The following is a 19,468-nucleotide window of genomic DNA, read 5'->3' as shown; positions in this document are numbered from 1 at the left end:
CTAACAGTTGTTCTCCACTCCTCCCTTTCCCTGCCCCTACTCTCCGTTACAGGTAGAACTAAAATCCGTTACAGGTCGAACTTCTGAAATTCGGAGTTCTAAAAACCGAAAACCAGACGTTGCGCAGATTGCAAGAGTCGTTTTCCAGAATCTGGAAATATTGCCCGAAAACCGGACTTGTTTCCAAGCAGGAATCCAAAAGAATACGCAGCCCAGCACAGCCTGGCCCGGCCTCGAGGTTGCTGGATTCGGGACGTCCGAAATTCGAGAAATACCCGAAACTCGGCCCAGGGCTTTCCGGATACAGGATGTTGGATTGTCTCCGAAATCCGGAAATAGCCGAAACTTGGCCCAAGAGTTTCCGGATTTGGGACGTCGGATTTCTTCTCCGAAAATCGGGAAATAGCCGAAACTCGGCCCAGGAGCTTCCGGATTCAGGAAGTCAAGATTTTTTTTAAATCCCGGAAAAACGCAAAAACTGGAATGGCCTCGGTCCCGAGGTTTCCGGACGTTATACCTGTACATCTCAACTTTTTCCAGTTCTGACGAAGGGCCAGCGACCTGAAATGTTAACTCTGTTTCTCTCTCCACAGATGCTGCCTGACCCACTGAGTGTTTCCAGCATTTTCTGTTTTTATTTCTGTCGATAGCATGCCGCTTCCGCTGTTTAGCGTGCATGTAGTCCTGTGTTACAGCTTCCCCAGGTGTGTTGTTAGGCACACCTGGTGCATGCTCTTCTACACTCCTCATTGAGCCAGGGTTGGTCGCTTGGCTTGATGGTAATGGTAGAGTGAGGGATATGCCGGGCCATGAGGTTACAGATTGTGGTGGAATACAATTCTGCTGCTGCTGATGGCCCATCGCATCAGTTTTGAGCTGCTGGATCTGTTCTGAATCTACCCTATTTAGCATGGTTGCGGTGCCACACAACACAATGGAGGGTGTCCCAAGTGTGAAGACAAGAAATGAAACCAGCCTAAATATTAACAAAACAGGAAGAGAGCGCATAGGAAAGAATAAAGTTAAGGGAGGACATTGATGGCCAGGGAATAAAGAGTTATAGAACAGGAGTGTGAAAAGATGGTTAAAAATAAGAGGGGAACTGCTATTAAAAATGAGTTAAACTGTTGGTACAGCGATGCACAGTGTCCGTAGTAAAACAGGAATGCTGGAGGCAATCGTGCATTGAGAGGAACCAGACATAGGAGGGATTACTGAGATACGGCTACAGAAAAATCAGGATTGGGAATTAAACATTGCAGGGTATAACATATTTAGAAAAGATAGAGGGGGGGAAAAGCAGAGGTGGAGTAGCTGTACTTATTTGGGATAATATATTGGCAGCACAAAAATGTGACGCAGCTATCAACAAGACAGAAATAGAATCCATGTGGATACAGATAAAAGATGATAAAGGATCAATCACACCAACAGGGCTAGTCGTTAGACTACCCAATTGTGGAAGGGAGGTGGAGGACGAAATATGCAAACAAATAAGTAAAAAAAATTAGAATACAAACTTGGAACATAGAAAATAGGTGCAGGAGCAGGCCCTTCGAGCCTGCACCATTCAATTTGATCATGGCTGATCATTCACCTCAGTACCCCATTCCTGCTTTCTCTCCATACCCCCCTGATCCCTTTAGCCATAAGGGTCACATCTAACTCCCTCTTGAATACGTCCAAAGAACTGGGCTCAACAACTTTCTGCGGCAGAGAATTCCACAGGTTCACAACTCTGGATGAAAAAGTTTCTCCTCATCTTGGTCCTGTATGGCTTATCCTAAGACTATGTCCACTGGTTCTGGACTTCCCCAACATCGGGAACATTCTTCCTGCATCTCACCTGTCCAATCCCATCAGAATCTTATATGTTTCTATGAGATCCCCGCTCATTCTTCTAAATTCCAGTGAGTATAAGCCTAGCCGATCCAGTCTCTCCTCATATGTCAGTCCTGCCATCCCGGGAATCAGTCTGGTGAACCTTCGCTGCACTCCCTCAATAGCAAGCACATCCTTCCTCAGACCAAGACTGCACAAAATACTCAAGGTGTGGTCTCACCAAGGCCCTGTACAACTGCAGCAGAATAATAATCATGGGGGATTTCAACTACCCTGATATTAATTGGCAAGAGGTAGATAAAGGGGGAACGGGAATGGAGTTCATACAATGTGTACAGGACTCCTTTCTAACCCAATATGTAAGAATCCCAAGGGAGGAATCTCTATTGGACCTAGTAATGGGGAATGAACCAGAGCAGATAAAATAAGTAAAATTAGGGGAACATCTAGGCAATAGTGACCATAATTTAATACGCTTTAAGATAATAATTGAGAAGGACATAAATATGACAAACCGGGGTAATAGGATTGGAGAAAAGCTGATTTTAAGGGGCTGAGAATAGAACTTGGGAAAATAAAATGGACAATATTGGTAAACAATGACACAGAACAGTAATGGGAAACATTTAAAATGGTGTTCCGCTAAAAAAAACTAAACACTAATATGAGATACCGTGGATGAATAAAGCCATAAGGGAATAATTGAGGGTAAGGAAAAAGGCATACATCAAGTACATGGACAACACAAGGGAAAATACAAAAAGAGATAAGGAGAGAAGTCAAACAACAAGTGGAAGGCAGAGGAAATTAAATTATCAAGGAACATAAAACAAAATAGTAATATATTTTACAGGCACATAATTAAAAAAAAGACGGTCAGGATGGGGATAGGACCACTAAGGGATGGACATGATAATACCATAGGCAGCGATAGATAGAGAGATGGCAGAAATAGTAAATGACTAATTTGCTCCGGTATTTACCGGGGAGGTAGAACAGGTGGACATGACATTGGATAATGTGAATAGTAATGAGATAACGAGATAACTGCATTTAAAATAAAGAGAGGAGGTGTATTAAATAAACAAATGAAACTTAGGATAAAACCCCTGGTCCAGATGGATTACAGCCACACATTTTAAAAGAATCTAGGGAAGAGATTGGAGATATTACTACACCAATTTAATAATTCATTAGAAAAAGGTGCAGTGCCAGAGAACTGACAGATAGCTAACGTAATACCTATATTTAAGAAGGGGAATAAAACATATCCAGGAAACAATAGACCAGTCAGCTTAACATCGGTGGTAGGAAAAATAATGGAATCCCTACTAAAAGGAGAAAGTAGAACATCTAGAAACCAAAAATATAATAATGAATAGTCAGCATGCATTTCAAAAGGGAAAATCTTGCTTGGCCAACCTAATTGAATTTTTTTGAAGAGGAGGTAACAGAGAGTAGACAAGGGTGTTGTAGTAGATGTAATGTATCTAGATTTTCAAAAGGCCTTTGATAAGATACCCCATAATAGACCGATGAATAAGGTCAGGGAATGGAGAGTCAGGGGACAAGTAGCAGTATGGACAGCTAGCTCGAGTCAAGACAGAAAGCGGAGGTAAAAGGTAGCTATTCAAAGGTAGGTAGTTGTGTTCCACAAGGATCAGTGCTGTTGTTCACAATTTATAGTAACGATTTAGACTTTGGAATCAAAGACACAATTTGTAAATTTGCAGATGACACCAATTCGGGGGGGGGGGGGGAGCGGAGGATAATTAATCCTGAAGAGGACTGCAACAAATTACAGGGGAACATTAGTAAACTTTCTGAATGGCCATATATTTGGCAAATGAAGTTCAACACAGATAAATGTGAGGTACTTATAAATGTAATGTCTTCTTGTGCAGCTCGGCGTCAAATGTATTTGTTTTGTCTTCTAACACTTGTGAAAAGCCTTGGGATGTTTTACGACGTTAAAAAGGCGCGATAAGCTGTTGTATTAATCGGAAGAGTGTGGAGGGTTATTACTCATTACGTGGAGGGTGCCAGTCTGGGTGGGGGAAGAGGAGCAAAGGGATCTCGGAGCATCACACATTCACAACTCACTAAAAGTCGCGAAACAGGTCAACAAGGTCATAAAAAAGGCAAGCCAGGCATTAGCGTTTATTTCTAGAGGGATAAAATTGAAACGTAGCGAAGTTGTACTAAACTTGTATCGAATCTTGGTTAGACCACACTTGGGAGTAGTGTATACAATTCTGGTCGCCATATTACAAAAAGGATATAGAGGCACTGGAGGGGGTTCAAAAAAAGATTCACAAGGAAATGCGAAGGTAGACACATCAGGAAAGTACGAACAGGCCGGGTCCTCTTTTCTCTTACCTGTGTGGATGCATCGGCCTGGTTCAGGTCCAACTGGGCATGGTAATCGCTGACAAGTCTACGGCAGCCCAAGAGATTCTCGATGGGCTCCCAGGTGTTGGATCTGGGGCTGTACCCCTTCCACTTGAGCAGGTACTCCACACCCCCCTCTATGTATCGAGAATTCAGGATGGCTTCCACCTGCAGGACAGACGTGGAGAAGGGGGGGGGGGGGGGGGGGGAGGGGGAGAAAGAGGGGAAGGCGGGGGGGAGGAAATAGAACAAAAAAGAAAGAGAAGGTATCACCACCGTCTCACCCTGATCAGTTAGTGGGTAAGTGTGTCACTCACGTGGATAGTGTGTTTTGGTCTTTGCGGATTTAGCCGACCTCAGCTGATGGATTGTAGCTAGGCACTACAATCCACCTCTGTGCTCCCAGATAAGGGGGCCAAGTGTTCCTGCTCCTGACCACGATCCATGGCAGCCTGTTGGACTGTGTATGGAGGTCGAGTGCAGATGGCATTCATAAGAAATAGGAGCAGGAGTCGGCCATTTGGTCCCGCCATTTAATATCATGGACTCAGCTCCACTTCCCTGCTCGCTCCCCATAACCCTTTACTCCCTTAATCGCTCAAAAATCTGTCTATCTCCGCCTTAAATATATTCAATGACCCAGCTTTCACAGGCCTCTGGGGCAGAGAATTCCACAGATTTACAACCCTCAGAAATTTATCATCTCAGTTCTAAATGGGCGACCCCTTATTCTTAAACTATGCCCCCCACGAGGGGAAACATCCTCTCGGCATCTACCAGGTCGAGCCCCCTCAGTATCTTATAAGTTTCAAGAAGATCACCTCTCATTCTTCTAAACTCCAATGAGTACAGGCCGAACCTATCTTCATAAGTCAACCCCGTCATCTCAGGAATCAACTTAGTGAACCTTCTCTGATCAGCCTCCAATGCAAGCATGTCCTTCCTTAAATATGGAGACCAAAACTGCACGCAGTACTCCAGGTGTGGCCTCACCAATACCCTGTACAGTTGTAACAGGACTTCCCTGCCTTTGTACTCTATCCCCCTTGCAATAAAGGCCAACATTCCATTGGCCTTCCTGATTATTTGCTGTACCTGCACACTAACTTTATGTTTCATGTATAGGGACCCCCGAGGTCCCTCTGTACCGCAGCCTTTGGCCTGGCTGTGCAGTCTTTCATTGGCAAATTTCCTGCTGTCTTAGCTGCGACGTTTAAAATGGCCAGAGAGGAGAGGTGCGGGACAGTGAGCAGCACCTGTGAAACCGGTACCCCATCAACAACTAATCACATCTAGGAGAGCTCACCTCTAGCAGGAGCGAAAACCTCGGACTTCTTTGTCACTAAGAGTGAGATTGTTATGTCTTTAATACTCTTATGAATGACTCCATGAGGTCTAGTATTTGCACTTGAGCTTTTGTGAACTTAGCCCCATTTATGCTAACTGTGGTTATATGCAAGCACTCTAATAATGACTCCACGAAGTGAGGTTATTGTACTTGAACTGTAGTGACCTTAGTTCGTTTATTGCAGCTCCTTGAGTGAGGACAATGAGGAGAGTTCCCTTTTATACTTGGTTACCTGCAGTGTGCAGGTGACCCTTGGGTCTCCACCAGTATGGTGTATACAGTGTGGAAGGTACATTCAGTGGTCTAGCATTACTGTACATACATTAAACATACATAACACTCCCCCCTAAGTCTTGTGCCACAGGCTTTTGCTGTGTTCTCTGGCCCTCGACTTGAGTGCCCAAAAGCCCTTGCAATTTATCTTTGCTTGGGAATGGCTCTCTCCCTGTGGACCCCCAAGTCCTTATTGCCATGACCTGCAGAAGTGGACGGTGGGAGGTTGTAGTGAGAGTTGTGGGAGTTCTGGGGTATTCCAAGTGTTCATGGGTACATACATCCATTTCCGCCCCCCCCCCCCGAGGTAAGTACATGTTATAGGTAAGGTACATACATTATTTTGTCTGGGTGGGTGAGGCCATTTAGTGGTAAGTAGAGCCACAGGGGTGTGTGGCCTCCCTGTCCTCTATTGAGAGCTGCAGGGTCACCCTGCTGCCCCACCTTGGTGGAGGAAGTCTGGTCATCCCAGGTCCCACCGGGAAAGCTGGAGGGTTCTGGCCTCTTCTGTCGGTGCTGGCCCTGGTGGCCAGGGGCGAGTAGGGGCGATCTGGGGCAGGGTGCCAGTGCTGATTGCTAGCCCTGCAGTGGGTATGCTCCCGTGTGTGTGTGTGTGTGTGTGTGTGTGTGTGTGTGTGTGTGTACGCACCTTCCCTGCCTGGCATGACTTTGGTCCCAGAGGCGCAGGCTACATGATCGGGTAAGCCTGCTGGAACTGGGTTGTTCCCACGGGAGGTTGCCTTTGGCATTGTCGGCATACATGTAGAAGCCGGCATCATCTCATTTTAACATTAGCATTCATGATACATTGGCTCCGACCGCAACCAGCCGACTTGACATTGTTATTTGTCTTTACATTTTCACATTTGTTCATTACATCACTTTCCTGTCTACTATCAGCATTTCTGTGCAAGGTTACATTTGGATATCTGCCTTTGTTAGTTACATTTGTCTCATTAGCATTACCCGCATCACTGTTCAACAGTACATTTATATACTTGCATTCGTTAATTACACTTTTATCATTAGTGTCACCGGCATCACTGTACCAAGAATGGAACTGTCCCTTTAATTGTTTTGGGTTGCCAGTCTCCTTTAAGAGGGCCTTGCAATCTTTACCCCGATCCGGTTCGCTGCTCGGCGTCACGAGTTGCTCCCTCAACGCTGCCCCTCGTGGTCTGGTCGCGGCCATCTTGATTTCAGGTGCTTCACCTTGTGGTGCGGGTGCCATCTTCTTTCTCTCCACGAGGTAGGCTGCGGTGATCCTTTTCTCCCCAGGTTCTGCCACGGAGGCCGGGAATTTACCTTCTGCACCGATCGTCTTCCCTCGGAGTCCTGCCACTGGAGCCCAGAAGGTGAGGTCTGGTCGTTCAGGTTGGATCATCTCGCCGTTGAGTTGTACAGTCTGTGTCGTCGCCACAGTCATAGAAACATAGAAAATAGGTGCAGGAGTAGGCCATTTGAGCCTGCACCGCCATTCAATAAGATCATGGCTGATCATTCCTTCAGTACCCCTTTCCTGCCTTCTCTCCATACCCCTTGATCCCCTTAACTGTAAGGGCCATAATCTAACTCCCTCTTGAATATATCCAATGAATAACAACTCTGCGGCAGGGAATTCCACAGGTTAACAGCTCAGTGAAGAAGTTTCACCTCATCTCAGTCCTAAATGGCCTACCCCTTATCCTAAGACTATGTCCCCTAGTTCTGGACTTCCCAAACATCGGGAACATTCTTCCCGCATCTAACTTGTCCAGTCCCGTCAGAATCTTATGTTTCTATGAGATCTCCTCTCATCCTTCTAAACTCCAGTGAATAAAGGCCCAGTTGATACAGTCTCTCCTCATGACAGCCCAGCCAGCCCTGAAATCAGTCGAGTGAACCTTCGCTGCACTCCCTCAATAGCAAGAACGTCCTTCCTCAGACTTGGAGACCAAAACTGAACACAATATTCCAGGTGAGGCCTCACTAAGGCCCTGTACAACTGCAGTAAGACCTCCCTGCTCCTATACTCAAATCCCCTAGCTATGAAGGCCAACATAGCATTTGCTTTCTTTACCGCCTGCTGTACCTGCGTGCCCACTTTCAATGACTGATGAACCATGACACCCAGGTCTCGTTGCACCTCCCCTTTTCCGAATCTGCCGCCATTCAGATAATATTCGGCCTTCGTGTTTTTGCCCCCAAAATGGATAAGCTCGCATTTATCCACATTATACTGCATTTGCCCACTCACCTAACCTATCCAAGTCACCCTGCAGCCTCTTAGCATCCTCCTCACAGCTCACACCGCCACCCTTTTTTTTTTAAATACAAAAGATCTTTATTTATACAATACACAAGTAATTAAAACAATATGTTACAATGTAGAAATTCACTTCCATTTGTACATGGCAGTGATCAAATTAATGCATTTTAAGTGTAAACACTCCTATACAAGTTACAGCCAGTCCACAAACTTCGATATCCTCTTCAGGTGAAGCATTCATAGCAGAACCCCTCATCATAGGCTTCATTATAAATCAACAATTGAACATATTGAACAGCAAATCCTTGCGCAGTCACACACTTTGCTGCAATGTTGGCACATTAAGTGGTCACACTGCAAGCATAGCTCCTTGAAATTGGATGGTTTCAGACAGATAAAACAGTTCATGGTTGCTGGCTTGATTGACAATCTGTGTCAATATAGTGAACCTTTTACAAGTTGTCCATTATGTCCTAGAAAAGTTTGCCCATGGGAGTAATTCACTTCCTTCACATCCATTACAAACATCTAGTCTGTTTAGGGAGTTACCTTCAGTAGGTTTGGGCACAGGAACCAGTGTGCAATTCTCAATTACCAGTCCACATTTCTCCCATAAAAGCTTGGGCACCGTTGAACAATAAGCTCTTGATTTTCTCGTACACCTCCCGCTTGTACTTCTCCCCAAAGGCCCCCCTCGTTCAACCCTTTCTGGGTCACGGGGACCTTCCACTGCAGCGGCGCGGTGTCGCCGAACGGATTGGCTCTCTCGGGTCATCCTGCACCGGGCAGGCCGCCCCGTGCCACCACCAGGCAACAGAGCGCTTCCCTCCCAAAGGTCGAGCTGGACGGTAGGATTTTCAGGTGCTACGATGGATCAAAGTTCGGGGCCACGTAAGACGTTGATCACCGGCGCTTGAAGGTTTCCCCCCCAGCATTTGCTACATCCACCTTCTACCCCCTTCTTCCCAGCAGCGTTGGGCCATCGGCAATGATCCACAGGGGAAGCTTATGCATCGCGCCGCCATGGGACACCTGGACCTCCACGCTGCCAACGACTGGGATGGTGCCTTTTGTGCAGGTGAGCAGCTTTGCCTGGATTGGGAGCATTTTGGGTCGTTTGGCGGGATTGTCAAGAGTTTCTCGAAGGCCGTCTGATTCATCATCGACTGTGTCGATCTTCATCGAGACTGGAACACCGTTGATTTCTACCTCCACTTTCCATGGGGAACTCTCGGTGGAGCAGGTTATACACTCCCGTACACCTCTTCCAGGGGGCTGAGCTACTTCGTCTTCATCAGTGCTGGAGCCTGGGTGATCAGCCAACTCATCAGCGACTCGCTGAGTAAATTTTCTTCTACACATTCGCCAGAGATGGCCTTTATAGTGTTACAGGCTTTGCAAGTATAGTGTTTATAATCGGCACTGGTGGGCCCTGTGATTCCACAGCACAGCCGGTTGGCCCCATGTGGCGGACTCAGGGTTGCGGGACTTGGGGCAGCAGCCTTGCCTCCGAGAGGCGCCATTCGGTTCACTGTACTCGTCGGGTTAGAGTCCTGGGGGTGAATCATCATCCGCTTGGGAGTCGCAGACCGGAATCATGAACGCCTGGCTCGCTGGTTGCCTTCTGCAGGGTGACCAGTGTCCGCAGAGACTCTCATGGCCGATCCCAATAACAAAAGGTATCCCTTTGTGCTTTGGTGAAGTGGTCGCCAAAAATCACACGGTGCAGCCAATCTTCAGGTCTGCAGCACATTTAGCAATTTCTTGGCCTTCGGGCCGCCTGTGGGTCTCGAACCGGCGTCTGGCTGTGAGGATGCTCTCTAGGTTTAAGTTGTTCTTTTATTGTAGTTACGAGCTCCGTATAAAGTCTTGGTTGTCGTTTTCGCTGGAGCTAGCAGGTCCCTGACGAGGCAGTGGACAGTGGGCCCACAACTGCTGAGCAGGATGGCTCTGTGCTCATCAGCCAGCGAGGTCGGTGTCTCTCCAGCCAGGTCGTTCTCATGGTTCTCATTTTGGACTGTACAGCCACCTAAGAACTCATACTAAGAGTGGAAGCAAGTCTTCCTCGATTCCGAGGGACTGCCTATGATGATGATGATGACGTTCTCGGTGAAAAAGTGTTTTGAGCCTTTCCACAAAGGCATCCCAATCTTCCGTCGACGAATTGTTGGACGTTGCTTAGGTTAGACTTGTGCATGGAAATTCAGAACCTCGTCGCCAGTTGTGCTTTATCACTCTAATAATGATTCCACGAGCTGAGGGTATTGTACTTGAACTGTCGTGACCTTAGTCCATTTATTGCAGCTCCTTGAGTGAGGACACAAATGAGGTGAGCTCCCTTTTATACTTGGTTACCTGCAGTGTGCAGGTGACCCTTGGGTCTCCACCAGTAGCACTCTCTGGTGGTACAGGTATGGTGTATACAGTGTGAAGGTACATTCAGTGGTCTAGTGTTACTGTACATAAATTAAACATACATAACAGTAACTTCAGAGTGAGGCACAAGCATGGTGGGTGACCTATGCAGGTGACCATCAGATCTCCCACCGCACTGCCCTCTGATGACTATACAGTTAGTATACGTGGTCTACATACATGACAGATCATTCATGTGCTTTGCCCTCGCCTGCCACATCCCATTCGAGGCTTGAACAGAAAAATCTCTGAGGCAGCATGATACCGTCGGAGGTGCTGGCTTTCGAGTGAGATGCTAAACCATCGGCTAGCTCACGTGGATGTAAAAGATCCCACGGCCGCTATTTCGAAGAGGAGCAGGGGAGTTATCCCCAGTGTCCTGGCCAATATTTAACCCGCAATCAACGTCAGTAAAACAGATGATCTGGTCACCATCTCATTGTTGCTTGTGCGATCTGTGCGTTCAAAATGGCTGCCGCATTTTCTACATTACAACGGTGGCGATACTTCAAAGTACTTAATTGGTTGAAATGTGCTTTGGGACATCCCGAGAACATAAGCATTAGGAGCAGGAGTCGGCCATTCGGCCCCTCGAGCCTGCTCCGCCATTCAATGAGATCATGGCTGATCTTCTACCTCAACTCCACTTGCCTGCACTATCCCCATTTCGCTTGATTCCCTTAATATCCAAAAATCTATTGATCTGTGTCTTAAATATACTCAACAACTGAGCCTCCACAGCCCTCTGGGGTAGAGAATTCCAAAGATTCATAACCCTGAGTGAAGAAATCTCTCATCTCAGTCCTAAATGGCCAACACCATATTCTGAGACTGTGACCCCTGGTTCTAGACCCCTGGGGAAACACCCTCCCTGCATCTACCCTGTCAAGCCCTGTATTTTGTATGTTTCAATGAGATCACCTAAACTTGAGAGAATATAGGCCTAGTTGCTCAATTTCTCCTCATAGGACAATCCCCCCCCATCCCAGGAATCAGTCCGGTGAACCTTCATTGCACTCTCTATGGCAAGTATATCCTTCCTTCGGTAAGGAGACCCAAACTGTACACAATACTCCAGGTGTGGTCTCACCAGGGCCCGATATAATCGCAGTAAGACCTCTTTACTCTTAGACTCAAATCCTCTTGTAATAAAGGCCAACATACCATTTGCTTTCTTAATCAGCATGTTAACTTTCAGTGATTGGTGTACAAGGACACCCAGGTCCCTCTGAACATCAATATTTCCCAATCTCTCACCATTTAAAAATACTCTGCTTTTCTATTTTTCCGACCACAGTGGATAACTTCGCATTTCTCCACATTATGTTCCATTTGCCATGTTCTTGCCCACTCACTTACCCTGTCTATATCCCCTTGAAGCCTCTTTGCATCCTCCTCACAATTTACATTCCCACCGAGCTTTGTATCACCAGCAAACTTGGATACATTACATTTGGTCCCCTCATCCAAATCATTGATCATAAAGATTGTGAATAGCTGAGGCCCCAGCACTGATCCTTGCTGCACCCTGCTTGTTGCAGCCTGCCAACCCGAAAATGACCCGTTTATTCCTACTCTGTTTTCTGTCCATTAACCAATCCTCAATCCAGGCTAGTATATTACCCCGAGTCCCATGAGCCCTAATTTTGTTTAATAATCTCTTGTGTGACACCTTATCGAATGCCTTCTGAAAATCCAAATACACATCCACTGGTTTCCCCCTTATCTATTCTGCTAGTTACCACAAAAAAAAACTCAACAGATTTGACAAATATGATTTCCCTTTCATAAATCCGTGTTGGTTCTGCCCAAGCTTATTATTTTCTAAGTGCCCTGTTACTACATCCTTAATAGATTCTAGCATTTTCCCTACTGATATCAGGCTAACTGACCTGTAGTTCCCAGTTTTCTCTCTCCTTCCTTTCTTAATTAGGGTTAGGCATTTGCTACCTTCTAATCCGCAGGAACCGTTCTAGAATCTGTAGAATTTTGGAAGATGACAACCAATGCATCCACTATCTCTATCGCCAAAAGCTTTCAAAACCCTAGGATGTAGGCCATCAGGTCCAGGGGATCTATCGGCTTTTAGTCCCATTAATTTCTTCAGTACTATTTTTTTTTACTAATACTAATTTCCTCAAGTTCCTCATTCTTACTAGACCCCTGATGCTGATGCATCTTCTGTGAAGACAGACACAAAGTATGTGTTTAATTTCTCTGCCATTTCTTTATGCCCATTATAATTTCTCCTGTCTCAGCCTGTAAGGGACCCACATTTACTTTTGCCAATCTTTTCCTTTTTACGTATCTTTTTGTTTGTTTTTATGCCTCTCGCTAGTTTATTCTATTTTCCTTTCCTTTGTCAATTTCTTGGCCCTCCTTTGCTGAATTGTAAAATCCTCCTAATTCTCAGTTTTACTGCTCTTTTTGGCAACATTACAAGCCTCTTCCTTTGATCTAATAATATCTAACTTCTCTTACTGGCCACGGTTCTCCTGTGGGGTTTTTGTGCTTTCAAAGAATGTATATTTGTTGTAAATGATGTCATCACAGGCGGTCCCTCAAACGAGAATGACTTGCTTCCACATGAGTTCACAGATGTTTCGATGAAGGACCCAATGTTCCAGTCCTGAACTCCAATTGAGGGGCCGGAAGATGCCTGTGCGTGGATTTTTTTTAACGTGTGGTGACCGGGCTTGACAGAGCGAGGTCTTGGTCCAGTGGCAAGGGTTGAACCAGGACGACTGGAGACCTGCTTCGCTGCACGGACCCTAGTGCGCACACATATCGCAGTGTGGGCTGACCTCTGCTGCCCCTGGGCCCTCGGCTCTTCTGGGCCCCATACCCTTATTCGCCGCACCTCCGTCATGATCCCTCACCGCTCCTCCACCACAAAAACACTCGCCGCACCACCGCCACGACTCCATCTCCTTTATGGCACTCCTCAAAAACCTACCTCTTTGACCAAACTGTCCCAACATCTTCAGATATGGCTCGATGTCAAATTTTGCCTGATAATTGCTCCTTTAAAGTGCCTTGGATCGTTTTACTAAGTTAAAGGCGCTATATAAATACAAGTTGTCGTTGGAAGTCATTTTGAAAGCACAGTGCTGATGTTATTTGAGCCTCTGAAAACAACAGAACTTGAAACATAATCAATTGTATTCATTCTTTAAATACTATCCATTGCTTGTCTACCATCATACCTTTTAATGTCGTCTCCCAATCTACCGAAGCCAACTCTCTCCTCATACCTACGTAGTTTGCTTTGTTTAGATTTAGACCCTAGTTTCGGATTCAACTAAATCATTTTCAAACACAGTGTAGAATTCCATCATATTATGGTCACTCTTCCCTAAAGGCCCCTTTACTACAAGCTCATTAATTGACCCTTTCTCTTGCACAATACTGGATCTAAAATAGCCTGTTCCCTAGTTGGTTCCTCAACATACTGATCTAGAAAACTCTCGTATACATTCCATGAATTCATCCTCTACACTATTACTGCAAATTTGGTTTGCCCAGTCTATATGTAGATTAAAGTCCCCCATGATTCCTGCATTACCCTTGTTACATGCACCTCTCATTTCCTGGTTTAGACTCTGCCCTACATTACCATTACTGTTTGGGGGGCCTATAAACAACTCCCACCAATGTTTTCTGCCCCTTGCTGTTTCTTAGCTCCACCCAAACTGATTCTATTTCTTGATTTTCAAAGCCAAGATCCTTTCTACTGTCTCTACCCCATCTCCTTTTCTATTTTGCCCATCTCTAAAAGTTAAGTATCCTGGAATATTTAGTTCCCAACCACGATCTAATGGCTAGTAGATCAAACCTATTAATTTCTACCTTGTACCTGTTGGACAAGATCAAGGGCTGAGGCTCCTCCATCACTATATCATGCGTCCCTATACCTTCCTGTCTCGCAGTCACACCCTCCTGTCCCTGACAATTGACGAATTCTAAAGTACAGCTTAACCGAAGGGGTGTGACACCCCCCCTCCTGGAACAAAGCATCCAGGTAACTCTTCCCCCTCCCTGAGGCATCGCAACATCTGCAGCTCGGACTCCAGCTCAACAACCCTGAGCCGAAGTTGCTCGAGCTGCAGACACTTACCACAGATGTGGCTGCTCGAGATCTCATTGGTCACCGCCAACTCCCACATGCTGCAATTATCACACACCACCCGCCCTCCATCTCGATCAACCTTATTTTATTTATATAATTAGTTACAGTATTCAAACAATTAGTTTTACTTTTAATTTGTCATTTTAATTAATTTATTAATTGAATAAAGTTATAGTAGTTAATACCCTCCTAGTTTGAATTTAATCCACCTACCTAACCTAGAGAACAAAGGAGCTGTAATACTCAACCAATTGCCTACCTGCTGTCCTGTGATGCCACTCCAATTTTTCTTTCTCTCTCTCTCTCTCCTCTGCTCTTTTTTTCCCTGGCTCCACCCTGTCACTGACCAGGTCTGCTCTCGGTGAATTTGGGTCTCTCTCCCCGCGGTTCCCCCTCCTCCTCTCCCAGCTCCACTCTGTCCCCGACCAGGTTCGCTCTCACTGCTGCTTTTGCTAAGCACCCCCTGTGCTCGCTGACCTACACTGGCTCCCGGTTAAGCAATGCCTCGATTTCAAAATTCTCATCCCCGTTTACAAAATCCCTCCATGGCCTCTCCCCCGGACCAGGAGCCAGTCAGCAAGCACAGCGGGGAGATGGATGAACAGGATGTGGCGCGAGTTAGGATATGGGGACACAGTTTTGGATCAGCTCAATGGGTTCTTAGTATTGGGACAACGGAGCACGCAGGGAGGCTATCGTGGAGTAGAGCTTTTCCAGCTTGTTACCTCAAACAGTGGAGATCATTTTCACTGGCTGGAGTATGTGCTCTGTAGTCTGGGTGCTGTTGGTGCAAGGGGTCAGGGGTCAATCACCACCCACTACAACCAAGGAAAGGAAAGTGAGTGTCTTGTAAATGTATTTCACTCAACAGACTACTAACACCAGAATTCTATGAAAGTGATCATAAAAGACAAAATTGGTGAATGAACAATTCAACTCCATTTACACAAAATTACATGCTTATTCCAGTTACTGTTTCCAAATATTTTTAATTATTTTGAAATTACCCAGGGCTTTACAGCATTGGTTAGATACAAAGTATAGGTCCCTATAAATTGTCTCAAACACTCCCAGGGCAGGTCCAACATATGGTTAGATACAGAGTAAAGCTCCCTCTACACTGTCCCATCAAACACTCCCAGGGCAGGTACAGCACGGGGTTAGATACAGAGTAAAGCTCCCTCTACACTGTCCCATCAAACACTCCCAGGGCAGGTACAGCACAGGGTTAGATACAGAGTAAAGCTCCCTCTACACTGTCCCATCAAACACTCCCAGGGCAGGTACAGCACGGGCTAGATACAGAGTAAAGCTCCCTCAAGACAACTGCTGGCAAAAATGAAGCCACATTTCCATGCCTCTTACGAACTTACACATTAGGAGCAGTAGACAACACAGCCTCTAGAGCCTGCTCCTCCACTCAATAAGGTGATGGCTGATCTTCAAGCTCAACTTCACTTTCCCGCCTGATCGCCACATGCCTTGATTCCCCGAGAGTCCAAAAATCTATTAACGTCACCCACCCTTGAATAGACTCAATGATTCAGCATCCCACAGCCCTTTGGGAGATGACGTGCAAAGATTTACAACCCTCTGTGTGAAGAAATTGCTCATTAAATGGTCGACCCCTTATCCTGAGACTATGCCCCCTAGTTCTACTCTCATCTACCCTGTCAACCCCCTCAGAATCTTAGGTTTCAATGCGATCACCTCTCATTTTCCTAAAATCTAGAGACTATAGGCCAAATCTACTCGCTCTCATAAGACAACCCTCTCATCCCAAGAATCAATCTAGTGCCCCAATACTTTTAAGGACAGTCCAGCCCCTCCACACTCCCTCTCTTTCGTAGAGTCGACCTCCATTACCTCCAGACTGATTGGGAGCAAACGGATCCTATCTGCTCCTCAATTTATAGATGGGCAATCTTGTCCACCGAATTGAGAGTCCACCATCTTGTCTTTCCACCCTTTAGTAAACAGGAGACCCCAATCTCCACTCAACTGGTCGAGAGGAGACCCTTCCCTGACCCATTTGTTCCCCTCCAGTAGAGGCCTCAGTTCCATCCGCATTTCTAGGAGTCTCCCCATCCCCTCAGTAATGGAGACACCAGTCACCAATGGCAGAGATGTTACCCAAGTTGCACATTCTTCACGAGTGTCCAGGGTATTCCACGGACAACCACATATACCCACTTCCCGGTACGAGTCACTGGATTACCAATTCACCCTCAGTCACTCCCTCCACCCTAGGGAGGGCAGAGATGAAATGCAGCTTTCTACACCTGCATCCCACCTCACTGCAACCGTGCTGGATATCAGCACCCAAAGCATGGAGACAGACTGCAGCTATTCAAGGCGACAACCCAGGGTAACAAAGAAATACAGAGAGCCTTTCACGACCACCGGATGTCGCAAAGTGTTTTACAGTCAACACTGTTGCAATGTAGGATGGGCAATAAAGGCGGTCTTGCCAGCGACACCCACATGCCAAGAATGAACAATAAAACCCTCTGCCCTCTGTGACAGGCGGTGCATTCACCCACAGCCATCCGAGCACGGAATCCTTTCGTGAAATGTGGAATAGGTACGCAAGTAACCAAATATGGCCTTTGATGCAATTTAGTTCGCTGAAGAGTGATGCAAATTCAGTAAAAAAGACTAGCATTTATATAGCGCCCTTCACGACCACCAGACATCCCAAAGCATCTTTACAGCCAATGAAGTACCTTAGGAGTGTAGTCACTGTTGTAATGTGGGAAACGCGGCAGCCAATTTGCGCACAGCAAGCTCCCATAAACAGCAATGTGATAATGACCAGATCATCTGTTTTTTTGTTATGTTGATTGAGGGATAAATATTGGCCCCAGGACACCGGGGATAACTCCCCTGCTCTTCATGTACATGCAGTACATACACATAAGCCTGCTTACAATTAGTAGATCTTCCATGGCATTGCTCACGGCGAGTCGGAGGATCAACAAAGCGTGATGGGGAAAGTGGCACTTTCAGCAAGTGCATGCTATAGGCTAGACATTTAACACACTGTAAATAGAACTTTTGAGTCGGTCACATTTCACGGCATCACACTCGAGCGTTCCAAAATTGGCAGTCTTTTCATCCTTGTTTCTTTGGATCTGGGGTCAAACAGTTACTTCCATCAAACAGCAACTTACCTCCAACTGACCACAGGATACTTACAGCAGAGAGACTGTGTGTCTTTAAAGGGGCAGCCAGACAGATATCAGATACACCACTGGCGTAGTCCACCTTGCCTCATAAAACCAGTCATAAGAAAGAACTTGCAGTTATACAGCGTCTTTCATTATTGAATGACGGAGCGGGCTCGAGGGGCCAAATGGACTACTTCTGCTCCTAATATGTTCACAAACACATTAGTCCTTACTACACAGTATAAATGCACACGAGGCCCATGCTTGAGAGGTCAGTCTGTGACCTGTCCTTTATTCCTTAGCACTCAAGTGATGAAGGTGGGTGGAGCTTCCCCTTTTATACCTGAAGGTCCAGGTTAGGAGTGTCTCCCACCTAGTGGTCAGTGTTCTCACGGTGTACAACTTAGGTCAGTTTATACATGGGGTTACAATGGTTGAATACATGACAAGCCCAAAGCGGTTTACTGCCACTGAGGTACTTTTTGTGAAGTGTGGTCACTGTTGCAATGTACGGAAACGCGGCAGCCAATTTGCACACAGCAAGATCCACTAACATCAACGTGATAAATGACCAAATCATGTTTCTTTTGGTGTTGGTTGAGAGATAAATAAATACTGAGCTACAGGACACTCGGGAGAACTGCCTGCTCTTTGCCCAACAGCGGCCGTGGAATCTTATAGGTCCACCCGAGGCCCTCGGTTTAACGTCACATCCGAAAGACGGCACCTCAGACAGTGCGGCGCTTCCCTCAGGACAGGCAGCGGGAGTGTCGGCCCTGGATTACGGGGCTCGAGTTTCTGGAGTGCGGGATTCGAACCCGTGTCCTGACTCAGTGGCGAGAACGAGACCCACTGAGCCTAGTTGACATCTGATCCTAGTCGACATAAGCCTTGCCACAGGCTAGTGACTAATATTTTTTAAATATTTTCAAAATTCACTCTACAATTCAGTTTTTAAATTCACGAGTAAACAGATTCAAACTAAGTGGAGCTGGTTAATAAAAAAACCCAGCTTGAAATAGAAATATCCAGTTGTTTATTTTTAACAAGTTAAGAAATCTATGGCTACCAATAAGAAATGATTACTGCTAGCATTAATAACAAGTGTTGTTACAAGTAATGGTTACTGATATTTGAAAACAAAACCTGTTATTATTTGAAATGTTAATGGATTTATTAATGTTGAAACATTTAACTTTAAAGCTGACTGTTTTAAATCTTAGTAGCCACTAGTAACTTGAAAGTGGACAATTACATTTTTTGTTAGAGTGGTTTGTAAATATAAATAACTTACTTTCTGTAAACAAAGATAATCAATAGTTAGCTGCACTAACCACTTTCTAAGCATTATTTTTAACCATCCAATTTCAAATGTTCTCAGCAACTGGCTCTTTAAAAGATCATTTACTTAAACCTACCTAGTAACTTAATGAATAACTTACCTAGCAGATTAAGGGGACAAGGTAACTACAGAGGCATCTCCGTTGTTGGCCACAGGGAAAGTCATCGCAAGAATCTTCCTCAATCGCATTTTCCCCATGGCTGAAGAGCTCCTGAGTCGCAATGCAGATACCGTCCACTAAGGGGCACAACGGACGTGATCTTCACCGCGCGACAACTACAAGAGAAACGTAGGGAGCAGAACCAACCCT

The 19,468-nt window shown here is 45.8% G+C and overlaps 1 protein-coding gene and 1 pseudogene across 2 annotated transcripts in view; both read right to left on the bottom strand.

Annotated features, from left to right (window-relative positions):
• LOC139235601 (polycomb group protein Pc) overlaps positions 1 to 19,468 on the bottom strand; it is a 67,593-nt gene that overhangs the window by 44,969 nt on the left and 3,156 nt on the right. For both annotated transcript variants that reach the window (XM_070866633.1, XM_070866634.1), the window contains exon 2: positions 4,222 to 4,401. In XM_070866633.1, the coding sequence (XP_070722734.1) occupies positions 4,222 to 4,401 (180 nt within the window). The remainder of the gene's footprint in view (positions 1 to 4,221; positions 4,402 to 19,468) is intronic.
• On the bottom strand, positions 8,273 to 9,464 carry LOC139235592 (apoptosis regulatory protein Siva-like; annotated as a pseudogene).

This window comes from Pristiophorus japonicus, chromosome 23 (assembly GCF_044704955.1).
Source record: "Pristiophorus japonicus isolate sPriJap1 chromosome 23, sPriJap1.hap1, whole genome shotgun sequence".
Lineage (NCBI taxonomy): Eukaryota > Metazoa > Chordata > Chondrichthyes > Pristiophoridae > Pristiophorus > Pristiophorus japonicus.
This window is presented reverse-complemented; position numbering and strand designations above follow the sequence as displayed.